The following is a 23,420-nucleotide window of genomic DNA, read 5'->3' as shown; positions in this document are numbered from 1 at the left end:
TGAAGAAACAAGTTCAACTGAGTGGGGACCTTCAGGAAACAATCAAAGCTACGGGGGGACGATGCTGAGTCTTTGTGGATTCTGCTCCTGAGCTTCTTCATTCAGTCCTCCACTGGAGGTTTATGGCTTTATTGGGAGTGGGGTGTAGCTGAACCAGCATGTTCTCCCTCCTCTTCATCGAAATGCAGATCTATTCCTAGACAATATCTGTGAAACATGCTCCTGAGTCCCACATCATCATACCTCCCCCTCTATGCCTGAGAGCAACTCGGGAGAGTTCATGCTTCAATGTGCTTCATCAAAGATTGATCTAAAGGTTAAATATCTGCATGCACATACAGAAAGTTGGCTATGATGACGGATTAATATGTACCATACATATAAAGAGCTTCAGTACAGGACAGTTTTTTCAAAATAAAAGCAGCTTTGAGATAACAGGAAGTGCTGAGGTCTGACAGAAGAAACATATATGATGTCACATTCCTGCGGTGGCTATGAAAATGTGCTCGTTAAAGGCAAATCCTGCGACATTTACGGCTTTTTTCCATAAACAAGTTCAGCTGCAGAACCGATGATGATGTTGTACAGCCTTCATCCTGAGCAATTTCTGCAGCCTTGAACTTCTAGTCTCTGCTACATCATCAAGGTCCTGGACGCCTGTCACTTACACTTCATTGTTTGGATTTGTGAAGAAAAAAATCAGAAACGCTCTGACACCTCATCACTCCATCATTTGCAGATGAAAACAAAAACTCAAGCCATGAAACAGTTTGGACAGATAGATGCTACTTCAGCCAGAGGAGGCTAGCACACTTTATGGTCACAAGTGACAGCGCCCTCTTCTGGCCACGTAAACACTCACCAGGACTTTGATGGACCTTTTTGATCTGTGTAGAATTGTCCATCCATCCATCCATCCATCCATCCATTGATCCATGCATCCATTGATCCATCCATTCATCCATTGATCCATCCAGCCATCGTTCTAACAATTGTAGATCATCCATCCATTGATCCATCCATCCATTGATTCATCCATCCATTGATCCATTGTTTTAACAATTATAGATCAACCATCCATCCATCCATCCATTGATCCATCCATCCATCCATCCATTGATCCATGCATCAATTGATCCATCCAGATATTGTTCTAACAATTGTAGATCATCCATCCATTGATCCATCCATCTATCCATCGTTCTAACAATTATAGATCAACCATCCATTGATCCATCCATCCATCCACCCATCCATCCATTGATCCATCCATCCATCCATCCATCCATTGGTCCATCCATCCATCCTTTGATCCATCCATTCATCCTTTGATCCATCCATTCATCCCTTGATCCATCCATCCATCCTTTGATCCATCCATCAATCCTTTGATCTATCCATCCTTTCATCCATCCATCCATCCATCGTTCTAACAATCATCCATACATCTATCCATTGATCCATCCATCCGACTGTCTGTCAATTCATTCATTTCTTTACTATCCATCCATCTATCCATTCATAGATTTACCAGCCATCCAGCCATTCTATTCATCCATCCCTCCACCCATCTTTGTGAAGACATTAATCTCTCCATACATTCAAACCTTCTCTGCTGCTCCGGTTTTCCAGCTGACAGACACAGGATGCAGCAGCTGTGAGGAGAAACTGGTTCCTGCAGGAGCATCAGATGAGGTTTGGATTGACGACCTCAGATGACCTCCTGTCCAAACCTTTTATCCCCTCACATTCATGGAGGAACTATAACAGTTTTTCGTTTTGGATCCCAAATGAAAATTGAATGAATGGGCTTGAATGAGTTTTTAGATTTGGGTCTGCATTTCTGTCAGTAAACAGATAAACCTGCAAAAACCCCGATGGTAGCAAGTCACCTAAGGGGAGGAGCAAGTGTTGGGCGGGGCTGCAGGTTGGGGGCTTGAATGGCTTTAAAAAGCAGAGGGGCAGCAGAAGCACTGGGGGGCTTATAAAGGGTTTGACGTAACAATCCTGCGCCGTCTCATCTCTTTGGCTTCACTGAGTGGTTTCCTGTGGGGGCGGGTCACACGTCCCCCCCGTGGAACGCCCTCATCAGGAGGTCCAGGTCACCCGTGCTGGCGGCCTGGAACAACTCGGGCTGGTCCATCATGGAGATGGCGATGCGCAGAGCGGCCCAGATGTTGGCTGACATCTGCTGATGGCTGCAGCTCTGACTCCGCCTCTGCTGGTTCAGAGCTGTCAGGAAGTTACTGACTGCCTCCCTGAGGAACCAGAACCAGAACAAGGTCAGGCGGATCAGCACTCAGCTGCTGTAGGACAGGAGTCGTCTCAGTTACCTGTGCGCTCCCAGGTTGATGCAGCTGATTCCCAGATTGTATCGGGAGCGGATGAATCCGGGCTGCAGCTCCAGGGCTCGGGTGTACGCCTCCACCGCCTCCTCGCTGCGGTTTCCGTTCGCCAGAGTCGCCCCTAGCCGGTTCCACAGCAGGTAATCCTAAGGGAGTGACAGGTGAGAAACACAGCAGATGGACCGCTGAAGGAAAGGAAGATCTCCTCATGGATGCAGACTGAGGATGTCCTTTGCTCTTTGTTTTGATCAGAACATTTTATTGCAGACTGAATCATGTGGGAGCGATCGTAAAATTAGGTCAGCAGAAACAACAGGCTTTTTAAAAATTATTTTTTAAGGAAAATGTCAGTGGTACTAAACATGGCAAATCATGTTTACTTAACAGTGGTTTCTGCCTTTCTGGAAGCCCCAAAGTGAATTACAGTCCCATTCACTCATGCACACACACACACATTTACACACTGATGTGTGTGCCGAACACTGGCACCACCCTACAACCACCAGGAGCAATGTAAGGTTCAGTTCTCACCCAAAGACACTTGGGCGAGAACTGACCCTGCGATTTTCTGACCAGAGGTCGACCGCTCTACTGTTTCACCACAGCTGATATAGATATAGATGCTTATATTCAAAAGTCTAAAAAGGTAGCCCCTCCTCATTTGAAATCTTTTAAACCAGCGGTACTCAACCCTATTACGGCAATGAATCGTTTTAAAGTTAGACTATTTTTTTTCAAAATGTTAAATACAATAGAATAAAATAGTACAACCAACAGAAAAACTGGTATTTTGTAAACATAATAACAAAAGGGAATTAACTGTGTATTAAACTATATTAGCTGGTGCGTGGCTTGATGTGGGGAGAAAATTAGTTGCATATTTAATCCTAATATTGGTTTTAAAAGCAGCTTTTTTTCTCCCATGAAATCGAAGGTTCTTCTTCGGTTATCTCTCTGGGCCTTTTAATCTGAGATAAAGAAACTTTCTAAAGCTGTTATATTTTGCACTTCGCCTTCTTGTTAGTTTTAATTCAACGTTTTGTGTTACTGACCTGATAAGCCCCTTTAAGAAGGGGGTAAAACATGGGACAGAATCAAGAAAGGCATCTTACCAACTTTCTCTGATCATGTTTTGATCTATTCCAAAAGCGTTCCCAATGGTCTTTTAATTATGTTTATGCCATTTTTAGGCAGTTAAATAAAAGTTAACTTCCAAGTTGTAGATGGGGCTATTGGTGTGGAGTAAATGCACCCCCCTTCCCCTCTCTGTTTCAGAGACCTGACCAGTGTGTTTTCAACATCACAAATAAGCTCTTTTTTTGCTTACGTAATACATGTCCTCCTTTATCAAAAAAGTCACAAGAACATGCTAAAAACACCAAAAACACAATTTTCCTCGGACTGAGTCTTAAACATGCGTCACGAGTGAGTCATAGGCACAATTGATCAGGTTCCTGTGGAGTGGAACTCCCTTCAGTTTAACCTTTGAATACAGGCATGGGACCAAGGAGCAGAAGTTGATTTCAGATAGATGATTTCAAGAGGATTTCAATCCATTAGCTGCTAGACACTCAAACAAAAAAAAACGTCATGAATCCATGAAAAGCAATAGACGGATAAGGTGGCGAGTGTCAGGGGGCTTACCTGTGGTCTGACGGTCAACGCCGCACTGAAGGCTCCCACCGCCTTATCAAAGTCTGAGCTCAGGTTGTAGAGGATTCCCAGTCCAGTCTGCAGGTCTGGATCCACTGAGTCCAGATTCAGCAGAGCTGCTTCCTGAAAGAGGAACAGCACTTCCTGCAGCTCCCCCCTGCACAGAAACACAGGACAATGTACCTGACTTTTACACACAAGACATTGCAAATGAGCCCACTCTTTGACAATTTATGCAATTTTACAAACGTTGCATATCGGTTCAAAAATTCTGTCGTCATGACAAAATCAGCTGATTTCCATTGATTGTGTAAACACTTCACTTCTGTAAAGTGCTGCATATCACTGCAAGTCTGCTTTTCTCTGCTTCAGAATCTGCTGGAATTACATTAATTACGTACAGGAAATGGTTGAAGGGTTACGTAGTTAAAATGTCAAGACTGGGGTGTTAAAGGGTGAAAGGGCAACATCCCTGTGTGATGGTATCATAATCCCTGCCTCTGCTCTTGCAGGAGCTCTTACCTGGCGGGTGAGCAGCAGTGGGGGCTCCTGTGCGGCGTGCCAGCTGGAGAGCTGCGCTGCGAGCTCCACCTGTCCATGTCCAGGTGTCGGTAGCGCGGATTGTGGTTGATCCACCGCCGCAGCGCGTCGCACGCCTCCCGCTGCATGCCGCTGTTGGTGAAGCTTGCTGCAAGCGCCATCAGGGCGGGCAGGTTGTTGGGGCGGAGCTCTAGACACCTGCAGCAGGTAAACAGTCAGAGACAGCAGGAGCAGACAGTCTGACCTTTAGGGGAAGGGGTCTGACCTTTGCAGGGACACAATAGCGGCCTGCTCATTCTCATTCTCAGCCTGCGTCATTCCCAGCAGCTGCCAGGCCTGCATACAAAGAGGAGGAGCTTAAACTTGACACCCCACTATCAGTCAGCTGTATGGTTGTGGCGGCTGACCTCTGCGTCCTGTGGGTCCTGCAGGATGGCGGCCTCCAGCAGCAGCACTGCTGTGTTCAGGTCTCCCTCTCGTGCTTTTTCCTGACCCTCGGTGAAGACGTTGGCCGAGTCTCTATAAGGGTTGTTGGTGTTGAAGTAGTAACCCTTAAGAAGCCAGAGCAGAAAATGGTCTGAGGCTTCTGAACACACTGAGCTTTCATGAGGAGGACCAGAGCCAACATAAGCTGTTTCTGCCCGAAAACAAAGATCACCCAAGTCCAAACCAAAACGCAGCTGTTTTTGAGAACGAAACCCCTTCAAAAACCAAACTAATGTCACATCAGTTCACCGGCTGACCAGCAGGAGGCTCATTCCAGTCAAAACAAATCCTTTTCAGTCAGAGGTAAATTATCTAACAATATATAAATAATCAGACTAATGGCAATAGCAAATTTTATTTAAAACTGTTCACTGATATTTATTTTAAAATATATACATAAAAAATCATTACAATTAGTTGAAAATGTATGTGTCTAATAAAAACAACAGAAAAGGTGTATAATTCTCTGGATATGTATTTAAACTGTTTAAAAGGGAAAAAAAGGCTAACAAGTGATAATGATGTCATGTCTTATCAAGAAAGCAATATTATTGTGCAAAAAAATGCCTTAAAATATAAAAAAAAACTCCTAAGGTTATTTGTCTTCATTTTTTCAGCATTTCTTTATAATCCTCCAGATTACTTAACCTCCCGTTATTACTTGGTGGATCACCTGAAAAGGGAGCTTTTATTGTGAAAGATTTTTAGGAAGAGCTCAGATTTCTAAATCTAAAACAGAATCAAGAGGAACTGATCAGATCTACGGGAGTCCGCAGATGTTCGACACTAGGTCACCATAGCGACGTAAGCCTCTGCGCAGAAAAGGATTAGTATGGGATTACCGCTGACCGGCCGTCTGCATGCAGACACTGCAGCTGATCTCCGGTCAAAGGATTAACGCAGCAGATTAATGAAAAACATCCATCTAGGTGATCATCTGTCAGCGACCGCACCTTACTGGGGCATTCTGGGAAAACAGCGAATTGACAAATCTCTGATTGCAAATGACTGGTTTTGTCCTTCAGGCCTAAAGTAAACCTCACATACTTTAAAAGACCCCAGGAGCCCCGTATACAACAGAGAGGAACATGAGTTACCTTTTCTGCAGGTGAGGCAGTAGGCGGGGTCGGTTTCTTAGCCTCAGATTCATCCAGCCAGTTTCTCCGAGCAAGCTCCTCCCACTCTGCTTGCATCTTATCCCAGAACTCTGTGTCCGACTGTCACACAGCGACAACACAAAACACACAAATTAAACGTAACTTTTATGTGTAGGGAGCACCATTGCAACATCTAGACTAAAACAACTTCACAAATTCATTGTTTAGGACAAAGAGAGGAAAAGTACTATGAATACCCAAATTCCTTAAAAGCATCATAGGGGCTTTAGTCGCTCCCTGTTGTCTAAGATCCGCCACCCCCTCCCATGAAAAAAATTAAAAAATTAAACATTTCCCCGCCAGATAAGAACTAGTGCCTTTATATTAGTATAACTTTTACAATCTATCAAATCTTTTTGAATGTTTAAATATATAAATTCAAGTATGAAAAAAATCAAGTTGTTTGAAGGGAGCGCAGTAAGACTGCAGGGTTTTGAAGACAGTGTACAGTGGCGAAGGTCAGCATTTGTGAGAGTTTTGACAATGATGTGAAAGACTCAAGCTTAAAAAGTTAGATGAACCATATTGTTCCTTAAACTGAGTAAACACGAGCTATTTTTCTTAAAAAAAAAAAAAATGTCCAAAAAAGCAGATTGACTGTATAATCGATCTGCGGTAATCTGTATTAACTGTTAGACATCGACTGTAAATGCAAACTACACTGACTGAGTGTGACATCACCCACAGAAAATGGTCGACTTTCAGCTCCAACCAAATGAAGTCAATTCAGTTTCTATTATTTCGTGATACGGACGCCGCCATATTGGAACCAGAAATGGTCACTAAGCTCTGATTGGTCATCATTTATATAGCAACCACTCAACAATCAGGAGGGAGTAAGTCTACGCCACTTGAAAGCGAGCTTGGGAGAATCTGTCAAGCAAATGTTTCCAAAATTCAACATGAGCACACCAACTTTTATGAAGAATCTGCAGTTTATAACTTTAAAAACTGGCACTACTTAAAAAATATTGTGAAAAAAAAAATAGGATTAGCAAGAATATATTAAAAAATAGTTATTCTTAGAAATAGAATGACTGAGTAATAGCTGTTAATTTCTTAATGGAAGTCTATGGGACTTTGATTTCTTGAAGCAAGCAGGCACTTCCTGTTTGGAATGTGGGGGGAGTGGTCACTCAGTCCACTTCTCATATATATATAACTTATAGAACAGAACTTCGCGGACACCAACAGGCCAATAACAGAACCGAGCAGGGGCAGAGGACACGGACGGGACCGGCTCCAAACCCCACCTCCACCGCCGCCTTCGCCCGCACAAATTCATCCTCCAGAGACTCGTGTCTGAGCATCAGAGAGCGCGTCCTCCGGCGCTGTATGGAGGCGCCACAATCCTGGAAACACACACACAAACACAGAAAGGTCAACCAGCACACATCAGCATGACACTCAAACACAAAAAACTGATCCGACATAGAGAGGCTTCATCAGCAGCCTTGAGTTTTTATTTCCATCGCAGTTTGTGTATTAGCTGTGTTTAGTTTAAACATTGGTTTACATTATCTAATGTCACATTGGAAGTTTCTGTTTATGCCACAGTTTGAGTCTTTATTTACCCAATCGCTTTATTTTACAAAGTTGTCAACATTTTAATTTATGTCTACATTTTTTGCTTTTGTTTATGTCTTTCTTAACATCTGAGTGAATACAGCATCTCCACACACTTTGGGAGTGTATAGTGGTAACTCAACTGTGACAAAGTTTACATAACTGCAGAATTAAACAACCTTGACTGTCTTAGTTTATGTTTTCGTCTTTAACAACATACTGTAGTTTGTGAGACACTTTGAGCACTGGTTTCCAACAGGTCACACAATAGTTCTTGCCTTTTTTAATGCCTTTATGTTGGTTTATATTGCATCATTATCAATTCAATTCAATTCAATTCAATTTTATTTATATAGCCCAAAATCACAAAGAGATTTGCCTCATTGGGCTTCAAAATATAAACAATTGTTAAAAACTAAACAGACTACATAAACTGGTTATCCCTGCCCTTAGACCCTCCCTCCCGGTAAGGAAAAACTCCTAAAAATCCTCACCATCTCTTAGCTTATATCTTAGTTTCCATCACAGTTAATTTCTTATTTCATGTCAAAGTTTGCACTTTATTTCATATCTTAGCTTGTGTCAATTTATATCTTAGTCCATTTCTCTTGCTTAAAAATAATGTCCTAACTTTTTTTAATGTATATGAGTATATGTTTGAGAAGGTGAATTAAGTGTAATTTGTAAACCCCTCATTTCTTACTTTTGGCTGATACTTTAGGATACGTCTCATTTTAAGTCTCATTTTATGTACTGGCGACTGTTCTATATGTATCAAGCAATGGTAAAATCTAAAAATTATTTCTTTGCAAAAAAAAACCCCTGTCTGATAAAGTATTAGCTGATTGTAAATGTGGATTTATTTACAGTCCAGCCTGAAATTATTCATCCTCCATCCTCAGTACTCATACGGAGAATTGTTTTCATAATAATGTCACTTGTCTCTTCTTTAATTACATTCTTTTAATCAAGAAAAAATGCAGCTTCAATTAAAGCAACTTTATGTCAAATAAATGTGAAAATGTTGTGTGAAAATAAATGTGGTCTCAGTCTTCATAAACTGGTAGACATAGAGGAGTGTTAGGTTTGTATGTAACTGTATGAACAAGTATTATGTTCAGATATATTAAAATGTTTTGAATGCACCACTCTGGAAAATGTTGGCTCTGTTCTTTTGTCGTTGTTCTATCGCCGTCATGAGCGTCGGTGCCAGCGGTGGCGCTGTGGAGGAGCTCACCTGTGCAGAAGATGTGAAGTCCAGGTCATCAAAGCTGTGAAAGTCAAAGTTGCTTTTCATCAGATGATCCGTTTTAAACTCTGCAGACCTGTAGAAGAATGGAGAAGTCAAACAGTGACGCCTACAGGTGGTTTGATCTTTCTTATTGAAAAAGAAAATGTTTACAAAAACACACAAGGTTAACCTCTTGTGCTGGGGAGAGCTTCAACTGCTTCACCTCCAAAATGTTCGAGTCTTTCTATTAAAACATGACTAAAGCTTTAGTTGTTTTACCACAGAAGCTCGCTGGATGAGTGGTGGGAGGTGCATCTCTTCTCGTATCTCCTCCTGCGTCCTCCATCTTCCATGCCGACGTTTACTTTGTCCCATTTGTCCAGAGGAGAGAACAGACTCACTGTAAACCAGACAGGAAAACTGCATCAGAAACCATCTCAACGCACAGCACCAAGAACATCAAGACGGAATGGAAAAGAAAAGGAAATCAAACACAGATGATGAGATCTTTGATTTAAAATAGCACTGATGTGATTTGAGTCTATTTTTGTTAGCGTGGATGCAGAATCCCCATCACTGAACAACAGGAGACTGTGACTGGCAGAGGCCACACCCCCCATCAGGCTGCAGTGCCACGAGGGGTGTAAAACAGGAAGACCTCATCACATTAAAAGCTTAGATCTTTGGTTTAATCACGACTGACTGACTTCAAAGCTTTCAACAAATGAGCAGCTTAAAAAATGAACTGATCAGCTGAAAGAGTGAATATGAGAGGACAACGAAGGATCACAAAGAAACCACCATGAGCGCACAGGAGCAGATGTCTTCCATCATCCCTCTATGAGTTACTGACCTGAATCCAGAGAAACCCTCTCAGGTGTTCTTGGGCTGGCAGGCAGGTGTTCCACCTCCACCTGGACCAGCTCCGTCTCCTCTGCTCGCACCCGGCGTCGAGGACTTTTAGAGCTGCCCTTCCTCCTCAGAGGACTTCTCCTGCTGTCCTTCCTGGTGTTCTCACCTGGGTCACTGAGGTCCACCAGGTCCAGAGCTGTGGACAGAACTGCAACAGAACTGGACTGTAGGTCTATCAGTGACCAAACCGAACACAAATCCTGCAGATCATCCAGTCTGGCCTGCGTTTCCTAAATGGAGGGCTTTCTGGTGTGAACCACTTTTGGACTAAGAGACAAATAAAGACCCAAGAAAGGAGCATGAAGCTCCGTCAGCCAGACCACATGTTTGCTAGATAGTGGTTGGTACTGAGATGATGGCACCCTGGTGTCTCTAATTAAAGGGTTTCTTGAAATTTCTACATTCTGTAACTGTGACTTTCCATCCATCCATCCATCCATCCATTCGTCCACCTTCTGAACCCTGGACAGGCTACAAGTCTGTCGCAGGGCCTAACTGTGAACTAAAGTTGGGTAAAAGTTGGGAAAATGGGCGGAGCCACAATAGCTGAATCTTACAGCAGATCAAACTGCTGAGAAAATGATGCTAAAGAAACGTATAGCTCTGTCTCCAGGAGAGCTGCTGAAGTTTCTGGTTCCTCGGCTCCCCTCTGACCGCTGCTCCTGTGACTGTAGGTGGCGCTCTACTGATTCAGACCCCATCATTGACGATGACTTTGCTCAGTCCTTTGACATCTTGTCCGCTTGTTAACTTGATATTTGATGGGAGTCATGCTGATGAGCATCCGCAACGTCGGGTCCGCCATGTGACCCCAGTCAGCTGTAACAGAACCTGTTCTCGTGGGTCACATGATCGTCGTCGATGACAAAGCAGTTTCAGCGCGCTCAGCTGAAACGTGATCCGGCGCCACAGTCAGAACTGCAGCTCGGTTTCCTGACAGCAAACAGCGTTTTTATGTAAATTCACCTCTGCTGCCAACAACAGCGAGGACGAGGAGGAGGAGGTCAGAGGTGTTAATGAAGGCTAGGCACCTGCTGAGAGGGGGGGGTGACAGATGGGCACGGGGGGGGAGCAGAACAGCCAAGGACACAAAGTTAGAGGAGGGCGAGGAGGAACGGAGGAGCCAGGAAGTTAGAAAGTCAGAGGAGCAGAGCAAAGACGAGGAGGAGGATGCTTCATCTTCATCAGTGAGAGCATCTGGAGAACAGACATGGTTCGTGACCTCACTATTCAGGAGCTTCTTCAGAAACAAATCGAATGGATTTTAATGCAGAAACTTTTTTTTCACCAAGTCTTCCAACAGTCTGACACCAGAATGAATGCAGGTGTAAAAATGATGATTTAAGAGAAAGAATCATTGAAGATGGAGATCCTTAAGCATCTTCAAAGCCCATCAGAGAACCGCTCGTCCGCATTAGGATAATGGAGAAAGGCGTCATCTTTTCCTCGGTGGCATTTAAACGATCTTTATTTGTATCTGAGATTCAAACTTGCATCAGTTCATCATGCTGACAATGTGCAGAAGGAAAACCTTTATCACTTTGGTCAATAAACCTGATGGAGCTGAAGCTTCAGCTGAGAGCATGGCAGGGATCCAGGGGTGATGAAGAGTTAGCAGCAATTAACCGACAGGTACCTGCAGTGTTGGAGGTGGGGGGTCGGGTGGAGGCGGATTCGCTCCGGCTCTCAGACAGGAAGTCGTCGATGGAGGGGCTCAGCAGGGGCCGACTCTCCTGCTGCTCACCGACCAGCTGGAGGACACAAAGACAGAGAGGTTCAGGGAGCTGGGCCGTGAAGAGGAGCAGGTCTGCACATCGCTGCCGCCTCACAGTCTCATGATCCAACGTGTGAACTCGTCCAAAGAAGAAGCCCCACGATCACCAGTTAGAGAGAGATTTCTATAAAACAGACCAGAGCTAAAGTAGAAACTCTTCCAGGCGTGGAGAGGCATGCACATCGATGAGCACACCACTCAGTCTGCTTGTGCTTAACAAACTCCAGCAGTGTGCAGGAGCTTTCCAGCCTCACTCTGACCCTCCAGGTCTGTCCCACCCACCATCCCGTCTAGCAGATTGCAGCATGACCTGTTTTTATTGGTCTACTGTCCTTCATTAAAGAGTATTTCATATTTACCAGTTTGATCTGACTTTAGAAGACAATGTTGTTTGCTGTTTGCTTTATGTTGTAGTTTTATGTTTTCAGAATTGGGGGGGCTACAAAACTGACTTCATGGTACTGGTGAATAGATTACAGCAGGTCTACAGTATATGATGAAAGGGTCTTATGGATAATATTCTGGACCGTTTCTGCAATGACTTCCAAAAACACGACTCAAAGGTTACTTAGTGACTTTTAAGTTGTCCCTTAGGTGTGAACGTGAGTGTGAGTAGTTGTATGCTTCTGCGTGGCTCTGCAACAGACTGGCAAACTATCCAGGTGGTACCCCGCCTTTACCCAACAGTAGTAGAGTAGCAGAATAGGCTCCAGCAACCCATGACCTTCCACATTTTTTTGTAGCTCCATCAAATAATGCTGTCCTTCATGTTGCACAGAACAGCAAACATGAAGCTGCAAACAAGCAAAATTGTTCAGACACATTTCAAAAATGCAACATTTCTAATCAGCTACACAAATGAGCATGGTCGTCATGCCAACCTTTGTTGTCACGGTGGCGAGGGGGTTCCCTTCAGAGGCCGCCTTTCTACCAGGAAGCTCCTTCAGCACCATGGCAACTGCCCTTTGGCCCCTCCCCTACAACAGGCAGATCGACAGGTTCACTCAGCTTCACACCGGACATGCGTTTCCATAGAAACAAGAAAGTTCTCCTTCAGGTCAGCTGACACAGGAGCGTATCGATATGAGTCAGATGCTCTGTTTACTGATGAAGGTCACAGCTCTTCATCAGACAGCTTCATCTACAACAGATGTAGCTGTCCAAGGCGACTTCATCATCTGCAAACATGATGACTCTTCCCCACTAATATTTAAGTGAAGCAAGCTCCAAATCTTCATATTTCACTTATATTGGATCTAAGGGTCTATTCTGATTGGGAAAGTCTGTTGGTTTGGATCGAGTCCACTTATTTGTTCTGGATTTAGTCTTAAAGACTACATTTGGTCTGTATTCAGACTGACATCTACCAGAGATTTCTGTTTCGTACCAAACTTTGTAAACAAAACCACGTGACTAAAGATCTCTTCAGTCATTGGCCAGCAGTTACAGTGGCAGGTCAAAGCAAAAAGAGAAAGATGGAGGTGCTACGGTTTGCAAATGCCAGGATTTTTCACTTATTCAAACTTTTTATTTCACTAATTGATTTTGAGTGACTGTATTAAGGCCAGGTTCAACACTTTTTACTGCTGCTTTGGTACCGCGGAGGATTGCTGCAAAACTGTTACTGGGGACCCCACGTCTACGAGGTATGCTAATAAGTGTTTGTGACATATATATTGTTGAGGAAAACAGCGAGAATCAATGTGATTCACTATAAAAGTTGTTTTAATGAGCAGGAATTCATCCGACCACATTTAAATGAGTTGCTGTGTCTCATTGATGTGGTGTAATTGCATTGTTTTAAGAGAATTCTGTTAAGGAACTACAATAGGAGTATGTCACAGCAGCAAGCAGTGCATGCCACGTAGCGAGACACAGGACACCAATTAAGAAGCATTTTTCAGCAACGTTAGATAGGTCATTCTAAAACGTAAGGAGTTGTACCACTTTTTCAAGTTTGATAACACAATAATTGTTGCTTTACATCCGTCCACAGCTCATCAGTTGCATTATTCCTTCACTGTTTACGTCACATGACTACCGTCTACGGTGGCCATTTTGGTTCAGTTATTTCAGTCTAGGAGCAGATCGTATTCAGACTGAGGAATCTCAGAGCAAACCGAAGCTCTCTCGAGTGGAAACAAACCAAGACCACCTAAAAAGATGGGTCCGAGAGCGGTTCCTGGTCCCGGACAAGGATTCGTTTGTGTGTATTCAGACTGAAACTTTGTTCCGCATTATCAAGGAAAACAAACTCTGGTTCACTTTAAGTCGACCAAATGTGTCTATTCTGAATGCACCCAAAAAAATCTTATTTCTTAGTTTCAGGAGTCAGTAAATAATTGTTTTCTCATAAATGTTAATCTCTAGTTTTTGTTTTTCCTTACTATTTTATACCTTTTTTTCAAATAAAAACTTATAGGTCTTAATATGTGTCCTGATGTAAGTAGTCTAGTCTGACTCTTGCACTCATATTTTTCTTCAATATAAAAAAACAACTTTCTACTTGCCCAGTTAAAACACAAGAATTCAATTAGAAAACTGTTTAATTTTTACTAATGACATAAAAAATTTTTAAACCAAAAACCAGCTCATTTGAGAAGCAGAAAACACTCAGCTCTCTGCAGGTCCAACTATAGATCCTGTTTCAGGAAACATCCTCTGACCTCATTTCCTGTTACAGCTGCAGGTGTGGGGCTCTCCTGCTTCTAGTCACATGATGAGCGACTGCACAGAGGCGGGACATTGGTTGTGATGGCGTCACTGTCCATCAGTCAGCTAGTGACGGCGGGCTGCTTGGCTAAGTCCTACAGTTTCATCCATCTTCAACCAGTGTGGGTAGTAGAGGAGCCGGGAGACTGAGGACTGCGGCATGCTGGGAGACCACAATACACGGGTCCAGAGTCTGACGGGGGATCAGAGGAGCTCAAGGCTGCAGCTGTGAGGAAGAATCCAAGTCCTAATGCGTGCAAACACACGTGCACAGAGAAAGAAGACCACTGTTCATCGTTGCTTCTGCTTGTAGTCCTCGCTCTCATCTTCCTCACTCTGTCAGTGTCCGCCACCCAGCTGTGAACCCTAAGTGTGTGTGTGTTGATGTTGTGCGTCTAAAAATAACCTGCTGTTGTGCTGAGCAAACAGTCCTGCGAGCAGCTGATCTGAGAGCAGAACCTTCCAGCTCCGCCTGCCTTCTTCACCATCACCATACTTTTTTTCCATCCTCACAAACAGCAATGACTGTCTTGACATCACGCCTCCTGCTTGTGGGCGGGGTTTACTGGGCAGGAAGTGAAGGTTTGTCCTCAAAGAATAGGGAGCCTTTCCCTGAACTGTAATGGATCAGAACTGAAGGCCATGCTGCTGTCATACGGGGGCACTTTTAGGTGTTATCCAACATAAATAAACTGAGGATGAATCTTCCTCATTCACTGCAGTTTTTCTGTCACCGAAGAAGAACGCCTGAGTTGTGGGTCTGGGTTCAGATTCGGCAGCTCAGACTTTACGGCTGCTCAGAAGAAGCGAGTGTGCTGAGGACAGCAGCAGGCCCTCCAGAGACCAGATATTTATAACCTGCAGCAGCTAATTCATCATGGAAGTCAGAGCATCCCCCGCGGCTACGTTTGGGTCAGCCATGCTGTAACTACAGACTACAGGAGCCTGCAGAGGACACTCAAGGCCGGGTTCAAGGTCTGACCTCCTCTTTACCCAGAAGCTGTCGTTCTCAGATTAACTTCTTTGAAAAATGTTAGCATCAAACAATGAAAAGAAGCTTTCGCTGACATGCAGATTTACACTGAGCTTTCAGGATGAGGTGAGCCCAAGAAAAAGGAGTTCTCTGTTTTCACCTCCCCCCTTTTTTTATCTTCGAGATTCTAAAGGCTCTAAAACTGACCCTCCCATCCATCTATTTCCCAAACCTGTTAAATCTTCTTAGAGTCCATGGGTTTGCTGAACCCTGTCCCAGCTGCTGTAGGGTGAAGGCTGGGTACACCCTGGACTTCGTAGGTTAATTGGTGGGTCTAAATTCTCTCTATGTGTGAATCTATGTGGGTGTGTGTGCAAGTGTGTGGCCTTGCTACAAACTGGCGACCTGTCTGGGGTGTAGCCCACTTTTTGCCCAACTGTAACAGGAATAGGCTCCAGCAACCCTGTGACCTCCAAAAGGAATTCAGTCAGTTTGGAAAATGGATGGATGGATTAAAATTTTGTTTAGAAGAGGATCCAAACTGACTGATAAAATTATGCAATTTTACTAAAAAATAGAAAAAAAAACTGGTAAGGTTTAACGAATATTAAGTATCTCACTGAACAAGCCCAAATCATGAGTGTTCTGCTCCCCTGCCTCCCAGAAGTTTCTGCAGAACTTCTCGTCAGATATCTCCACATCTACACAATCCGCGTCTCTACTCGTCAGAGAATTTAACACCATCAGACAGAGGCTTGTAAAATCTGAGGAGATCTTCGTTTTTCAGGCAATCACAAGATCGGACAGGCTAGACTTGCAGAGATCCCTAAACGATGGCTTTATGATCTTCAGAAACCTTATTTCTGTAACCAGAACTCTGCCTTTGGAGTCAGGATGGACCGTGTCTTTGTTCATTCATTGAGAGCACTGTAAAAGCTGTAGTGTTTTGTTTTTCTTTGAGTGTTTGTCTCATTTTAGGAAGAAATCTTTATTTCGTTCTTAAGGATCACAAGGTGGTGGGAGCTTGTTTCTCTCAGGACTGCAGACAATGAGCTCGAAGACACAATAAATGAGAAGAGATGTTGATCCTCTTCTGAATGATGACGGATGAGTTATGAATATTAAAGATTAAAACACGGCCGATGGATGAGATTTTCTTCCTGGGTGACGTTCTTGGGATTAAACAGATTTCTGCTTTTTGTTTGTGGAGCCGAGCGGCTCTGAGTGAATCACAGGAGGCTCAAAGCCTGTTGTCCTGTCAGCAAATTTATGGGAGCATGAGACAAGAAATCTGTGACGAGGAAAGCAACTTTGTATGTGTGTGTCTATGTGTGTGTTTGTGTGCAATAAACAGAACACAAAAATGACAAAAGCAATGTAAAATTAAGGTATGCAAATGCAAGACTTGAATGACAAAAACAAGCAAACAAAAAAAACACAAAAATAGAAAAAACACAGGAGCAACATAAACACAAAATGACAAATACACAAATGGCAAAACCAAAAACATCTAAATGATAAAAAAAATAACCAAATACACAATTAATTAACATTCAAGCAACAACTCCCCAAAAGAAAACAGGAAAGTAATAAACCACACAAACAATTTAACACAAAAATAACAAAACATACAAACAACAATGGGTCAATTGAAAAATCAAGGAAACAATTCAACACGCAAATGGACAAACATACAAATGACAAAACATGCAAACAACTTTACACACACATATTTAAGGTGAAGCCAACAATGTAGCACACAAAAACTAATATGCAAATTGCACAATACACAGGTGAGAAACATCCTGTATAAATGACAAAACAAGCAACTGACAAACCAATAAAAGATAAAACTGATGAAATACTTTTAAAACAACAAAACTTCTGAAGATGTATGGATCTGAACCAATCCCTAAACAAGTCTATAGTTCTTATATAGCATGGTTTTCTGTAGCTTTAATGTAAATTCTGCATAACCCCCCACCACCAGCACTACCACCACACTGCCTACATGCAAACCTGCTCAGACCAAACCACACCAAACATAAACCAAACTGCAAACTGGTTTTGCTCCATGTCCTTGATGATGGACTTGGAATAAAGTGTGAGTTTAGGAGACATATTGCAGGTTTTCCGATCAAAGGTGTTACCTCGGTGACATAAACAAACCCTCCTTTTCTTCTTCAGATTTACTGACGGTTGGTGAACCAACAAAATCAGTAGAAACTGCCACTGGGCTCAAAGGGAGCACATGCTAGCAAGGACAAACTTCAGGGGAGTTCCCACATTGTTTGTAGGTTCAGTGTGCCCTACAGCTCTAAGGTCAACAACTATCATCTGAAAGGTCACTGGTGTTCATGAATTGACATATTCAAAGCCTCTTTCCAATCATCTTTTGATCTATTGTAAAAGTGTTTCCAGTTGTCTTTTAAATTTGATTATGCCATTTTTAGGGAACATCAATAAACCTGTGTTGTTTTTTAGGACATAGTTTCTGCAGAGGGGCAGGAGTTTATCAGAAAATTCACCGCAGAGTTCTAGGTGAGACTGTTGGCGTAGAATAAGCCCATCCCTGCTTCCTGACATTTTTCTGTTTACATTCTCTCAAACTAGCTTACAGCCCTCACCACCCCAACCCAACTAATGATGAGCAATATTGGAGCTATCCAGCCGAACAGTTTTGAACCAGATGCAGTTCGGACAAAGAAAACAAAGACGTGCATGAATCTATTTGTCTGCAAGTGGATTCATTGGAATGGAGCGGAATATATATACACATGTATATATTCATACATATGTTCTCTATCATTAGAGAAATGCCCAAAACACCAAAAACTGTTTTTAGACCATGAACAGGTCTTTAACTTACAAATGGAAAACTATGGCTGAACTAAGTAACACTTAACCTAATGAAGCCAAACACATTGGTTGAGATCTTGGGCAGATTCCTCTTCATTCATCACTGGTTTGTTATGTTATGTTATGACAGTTATTTATTTCATTTACTTTTCATTTGAAACAGATCTGAGACTCTATTGAAGTTCTATTTTTGTTGCATCCATGAACTGATGTCTATTTCACGTTCTTATGGGTTTAAAATAAACCTTCTTATCTTTTCTCTCGTGTTTTCTTGTAATTGACTTCATTTTTTTCTACATTTATCCAGCCCCTCCAGCACTGAAGACAATGAGATGCTGTCCATTTAGTGCCGAGCTGCTGGGTTTGGTTGACATGAACTGACCTGACAGAAACATGAAAGCGAGGCTGTTTCATCTTCACTCTGCTGCAGAGGATCAAAGTGAGGCGTTCACTGTCGGAGCTCAAATCTGATTTCAGATGTTCAATCAGCTGAAAGTCACTTCTGCGAGTGAGGCTCCAACGATTAAGAGTAATACAGTACTACACAGCATCTGTAGTGAAGAACACACATGTGCATCTGTGATACCGGACCCAAATTGAGACCCATCAGTGAAGCTACATTCCACCATGAACAGGACCAGCAAAAGGAATCTCAGACTCAATCGTTGCCCCATCACCGGGTCAGTTTGACCCAAGAGTATGGTTTGTTTGTCTGATGTAATCGCTCTGTTCTGTGCTTGGAGGTGTGCAAGTGAACAGTGTTATGGCCAGCTTGAAGAGGTGGTCCAGGTCCCGGTTCTGAGGCACTTTGTAGACCTGCTGGGATCGTGAAAACATGCCGATTCTCCAAAGTTATGATAATCCATACCCTCCTCGTGATAAAAACCTAAAACACTATGTGAGTCAAAATATAAAACAACATTGTGCTCTAAAGACAGAAAAAAAAAACTTTTTGCTCTAAAGACTTCTTCAGACACACAAGAGGTTCTTTCTCCTTTTATGGGTGGATGGTAGGGATGCCATAATTCTCAGTTTAAAACTGAACTGTATGGCATTGAGCTGAATCGTAGGAAAGGTTGAGTCCTTCCATCCATGGGCCAAAATCTACCTACTCCATTCTGAGCGCAGTGAGCACACACACCCACATACACACACCTGCACGCTGGCACTTGCATCCATGTCCTGAACAAACTCTGCTGTTCTCCAACCTTATTATCTTGCAAATTATCCTCCATTTCTTACAGTTTAGACCTCGGGTGCACACTTGGTCATCGCTAGTTTTCAGCATACACATAAATACAAATATTTACTCACCGCGGCTCTGCAGCACGGCGTCTTAGCCCCTTCCTCCTCCTTCACTGACAGTCAAATCGGCGGATTTGTTTTTCCTGTTTATATAAATTTGATGTCAATTTTGAGACAGCTGTTTCTAAGTTAAATTGTTTGGTTTTTGTTTCTTTATTTTTCATGTTATAGTTTAAAGGAATTCATTGTGGTTGAAATACTGTTAACTAAAATGTGAAGTTAAAGAAAGAACTAATTGAAATAGATTGTTGATATGCAGTATTTTCTGGGATTCAATATTAATTTATTTAATATAGTAAAATGCCTAATTGGGTGGGAGTGGTAATTGGAGGTATATATGGAGGTACTTCTCTCTCACAATGACAGTGAGTAACTGAATGAACAGAAACAGGCAGAAGAAGTGCCATTCTGAAATCTAAGCACAAAAGAGGTGATCAGAAAAAAAAACTTTCTGGATTTATTTTTTATATCTCTCATTTTGTCCTCATCCCTGCTTTATTTTTGTACACCCCAAATACTTTATTGAAGAGAAAAAAACCAATGGAATCTCTCCTGACTTGCCGCCTGTTTTCATGATATTCCTGGACTTCTTATGAGAACCCCGCAACAATCCACTTGTAGACAAATAGATCCATTATGGTCTTCACTGTCTTCGTCTGAGCTGGCATCTGGCCCAAAACTGTACGGCTGGATAGCTCAAATATTACTCATTATTTTTGTTGCACTGGTAATGTTATCTTGGGGCTATGAGGGGCTGTAAGCTAGTGGGAGACAGTGTAAACAATGAGATGAGGGGAGGCTTACTTCCATGCCACCAGTTCTGCCCACAACTCAGAGGCAAATATCTAATGAACTCCTGCCACTCTCAGAGACTATGTCCTAGAAAACGATATAGGTTTTGTTATTTTGGCTAAAAGCAGCATAATCATAATTGAAAGACCACTGGGAATGTTTTTACGATAAATCTAAATATGTTTGGAGTGGGACTTTAAAGTGTCAAACAAATGTGTAAGAAGTATTAATTATTATATTACATTAGCCAAATTAAATGTTTTCCTTGAATGGTTAAATAGTATATACTTATACAGCACTTTACTACTTTATCAGGAAGCCCAAAGCGCTTTACAGTCACAGTCCCATTTACACATTTACACACTGATGGCAGTCCTACGGTGGAACACAACCACCAACTCATAACCACCATAAGCTATGTGGGGTTCAGTGTCTTGACCAAGGACACTTCAACACATGGGTGGAACCAAACCTGCGAGCTTCAGATCAGAAGTCGACCATGACTTGTGATACATGACCATGTAGCAAAACAACTAATGCATCATTTCCATTTCACTGCATCAGTTTTTTTTAAATAAATAAACTTAAATTATACTCCAAATGATCCTCGTCTACATAGGAGGCGAGTATCTAACAGAAGAGGTCCATCCAATTGGTCAAATGTGTTAACTGATCTATTTAGTTTACTAAACACGTCAAGCTGCCATAAGACTGTTTTGCACGTGTAAACATTTATGGTAACTTTATTGCAATTTAAAATATTTTAAATATACATGTATTGCACAAGCTGATAATGTGATGATGATAAATTTGTGATGTATTGTGCAGACCTATACGATATCCAACTTTTTCTTTTGGAATCTTAGGTCTACCAGGGCACTGTACGTGGTTAAATAGAGACCAGATATCAGTTGATCTTCAAAAAACAGGACCATGCAAATACAGTCTTCATTTTCTTCCTTACTGGAGCTCCTTCTATGTGACACAATTAGGTTCCACCACGACAGGTTTGTTTTAGTACGCTGGTGACCTCAGCACCAGAGATCCTGCTGCTCCCATTGAACAGAAATTCTCAACCTACAAATGTCCATGATTATACCATCAACTAGAACAGTAGAACTTTTTCCCTCAGTGTTAACCAGAGCCTCTTTGAGCCTCAACAAGCTCCTCCCTCCTAGAATCCCAGAATCAGCTGTTTATCAGCTGATGTGGGGCTTGTGCTAAGCACTCAGAAAGTTGCATTGATAAATGCAGCAGCTGCTGGGTTGGAAATGTGTTCTGGTTCTGTCAGGGATGAGGCACCGAAATGTTTGATGCTGATGAGAGGCTGAAGGTGGAGGGAGTGACAGCGGCTGCAGCTCACGGCTCAATGATTAAACCATAAATCTGCAGCTTCACAGCAGGGGACACAGCTGCTGCAGCTGCGGGGGCCCCAGAGGCTGGCCCCCCACTGAGGAGACAGGAAGCTCGGTTCTGATGAGCAGTTAATTTGTAATCAAAAGTTTGATTTAAAAAATCATGTTTTTTTCTGCAGACATTAATGCTGTTGTCTGAACCCATCCAAACAATCAGATTCCTGATCAAATGCAGCGCCAATCCGATCTACTGGACCAGAACTGAGTCCAGATCGAGCTCAGACCTGGATCTGCAGCTCCTTAACAAACTTGGTTTATTATCCAGTTGTTCTGTTCAGCAGAAGAACCAAGGTAAGCCTCTGACATGTCTGATCATCCGGGTCTGCTGGTTCTAATTGTCAGCAGAAACTCAGATGGACTCTGTTCTGGATCTGTGATGCTTATTTAATGATCTGGACTCAGAGCTTCGGATTCTGATAGAACCTGCCCTGTCCAGCACGGTTCTGCTCTAGATCACTGAGGCAAACTCAGGGAGGAACTCACCTGGACCGGGTACATGGTTCCGTCTCCGGCTCAGCGGCTCGCAGCTGGAGCTGCAGGCGCCAGAAGTGCACTCCAACCCGGCTCCGTAACGAAGAGACGCGCGGTGCTCCTCCGTAGCCTCTGCTTAAACCTCGTAGTCCGGATCCAAAATGACCGTCCCGGTCCGGTCCGGTCCGGATCCCTCGGTGCCGTCCTGGTCCGGTCCCGCCGCGCTGTCCCGGTCAGGTCCAGCCCGTTCTCGCTTCTGCAGGGTCTGGTTTGCATCTGCCTGCGCTCTGATGGACTGTGTGATGAAAATACTCCGAGTTGAGTCGAAGCGGTCCGATCCTTCCCGAGTTCAGGTGTCCGAGACGCAGACTTCCGGTGAAGACTTAAAAAATAAAATCCTCTCAATGAAAACGTCTCAATCATTGACTATTATTGTTATGTATAATAATATTATGCATGCTTTTCTATTATACAGTTTCAATTTAGTTAGAAAAGTCTTAAAAACTAAAATTTAAAATGTTAATTAAGCTTTTATTCAAACATGTCTAAAAGCGTAGAAATACTTTAAAACAAACAAAGCAGGTGATTTGCTATTAATGAGGCTCATAGCACACAGCAAACTTTAATTGCTATTTTTATTCATTTACGATGTTTGAGTTATTATATAATTTTTGCTCCCCTAAAAAGATTTCTGATCTGTCGAGGTTTGAACTCGCGCAGGCGCACCTTTTGTTCTTAATTTGACTCAATAGCTCTCCCTTGTGGCCAACAACAGCAACACAGAAACTGAACCGTTTACATGTTATTGAGTAATAATTTCGCTTAAATAATTTTTAACTTATTTTAAATTTTTGTGAACACAGAAGAAACAATTATTTTAAAATATGTTGTCTAAAATGTTGAATTATGAGACGCAAAAGCTGGTTCTGCTGAGATGGAAAAGCAGAACCAGCTGATCCAAAGTGATTTAAATTTACACGGGTCTAAAATCACTGTAGAGACTCTGTAGTTGTAAAATAAGGGTGTTCCCTTTTGAACACAAAGATCCAGAACACTTTGTTGTTTATTTTTTCGTGTGAATATTAATGAGTATAATGTATTTACAGTCTGCAAGAGCAGAGATACAATGAGGCAAGGGGGTACCCCCTCTGAACCAAAAGCTTTGCCCCCATCCCCTAAATTTTGAGTCAATTTGAGTATCATTATTAACAAAGATTAGGAAATCATCA

At 42.6% G+C, this 23,420-nt stretch overlaps 1 protein-coding gene across 2 annotated transcripts; it reads right to left on the bottom strand.

Annotated features, from left to right (window-relative positions):
• Nucleotides 1-1,392: 1,392 nt before the first annotated feature.
• On the bottom strand, nt 1,393-22,538 carry pex5lb (peroxisomal biogenesis factor 5-like b). 2 transcript variants are annotated; one of them, XM_024268763.2, is made up of 14 exons: nt 22,204-22,538; nt 12,546-12,641; nt 11,527-11,641; nt 9,832-10,038; nt 9,258-9,378; nt 8,985-9,072; nt 7,435-7,533; nt 6,122-6,241; nt 4,946-5,089; nt 4,804-4,874; nt 4,521-4,736; nt 3,990-4,155; nt 2,334-2,491; nt 1,393-2,258 (listed from the first exon to the last, which is right to left on the bottom strand). In XM_024268763.2, exons 1-14 carry the CDS (start codon nt 22,216-22,218, stop codon nt 2,060-2,062), a joined length of 1,815 nt encoding a protein of 604 aa, XP_024124531.1. In that variant the 5' UTR covers nt 22,219-22,538; the 3' UTR covers nt 1,393-2,059. The 2 variants fall into 2 exon arrangements, with proteins under 2 accessions (XP_024124531.1, XP_024124532.1); XM_024268764.2 differs by lacking the exon at nt 12,546-12,641 and having other exon boundaries at nt 22,204-22,537.
• Nucleotides 22,539-23,420: the final 882 nt, after the last annotated feature.

This window comes from Oryzias melastigma, linkage group LG17, assembly GCF_002922805.2.
Source record: "Oryzias melastigma strain HK-1 linkage group LG17, ASM292280v2, whole genome shotgun sequence".
Lineage (NCBI taxonomy): Eukaryota > Metazoa > Chordata > Actinopteri > Beloniformes > Adrianichthyidae > Oryzias > Oryzias melastigma.
This window is presented reverse-complemented; position numbering and strand designations above follow the sequence as displayed.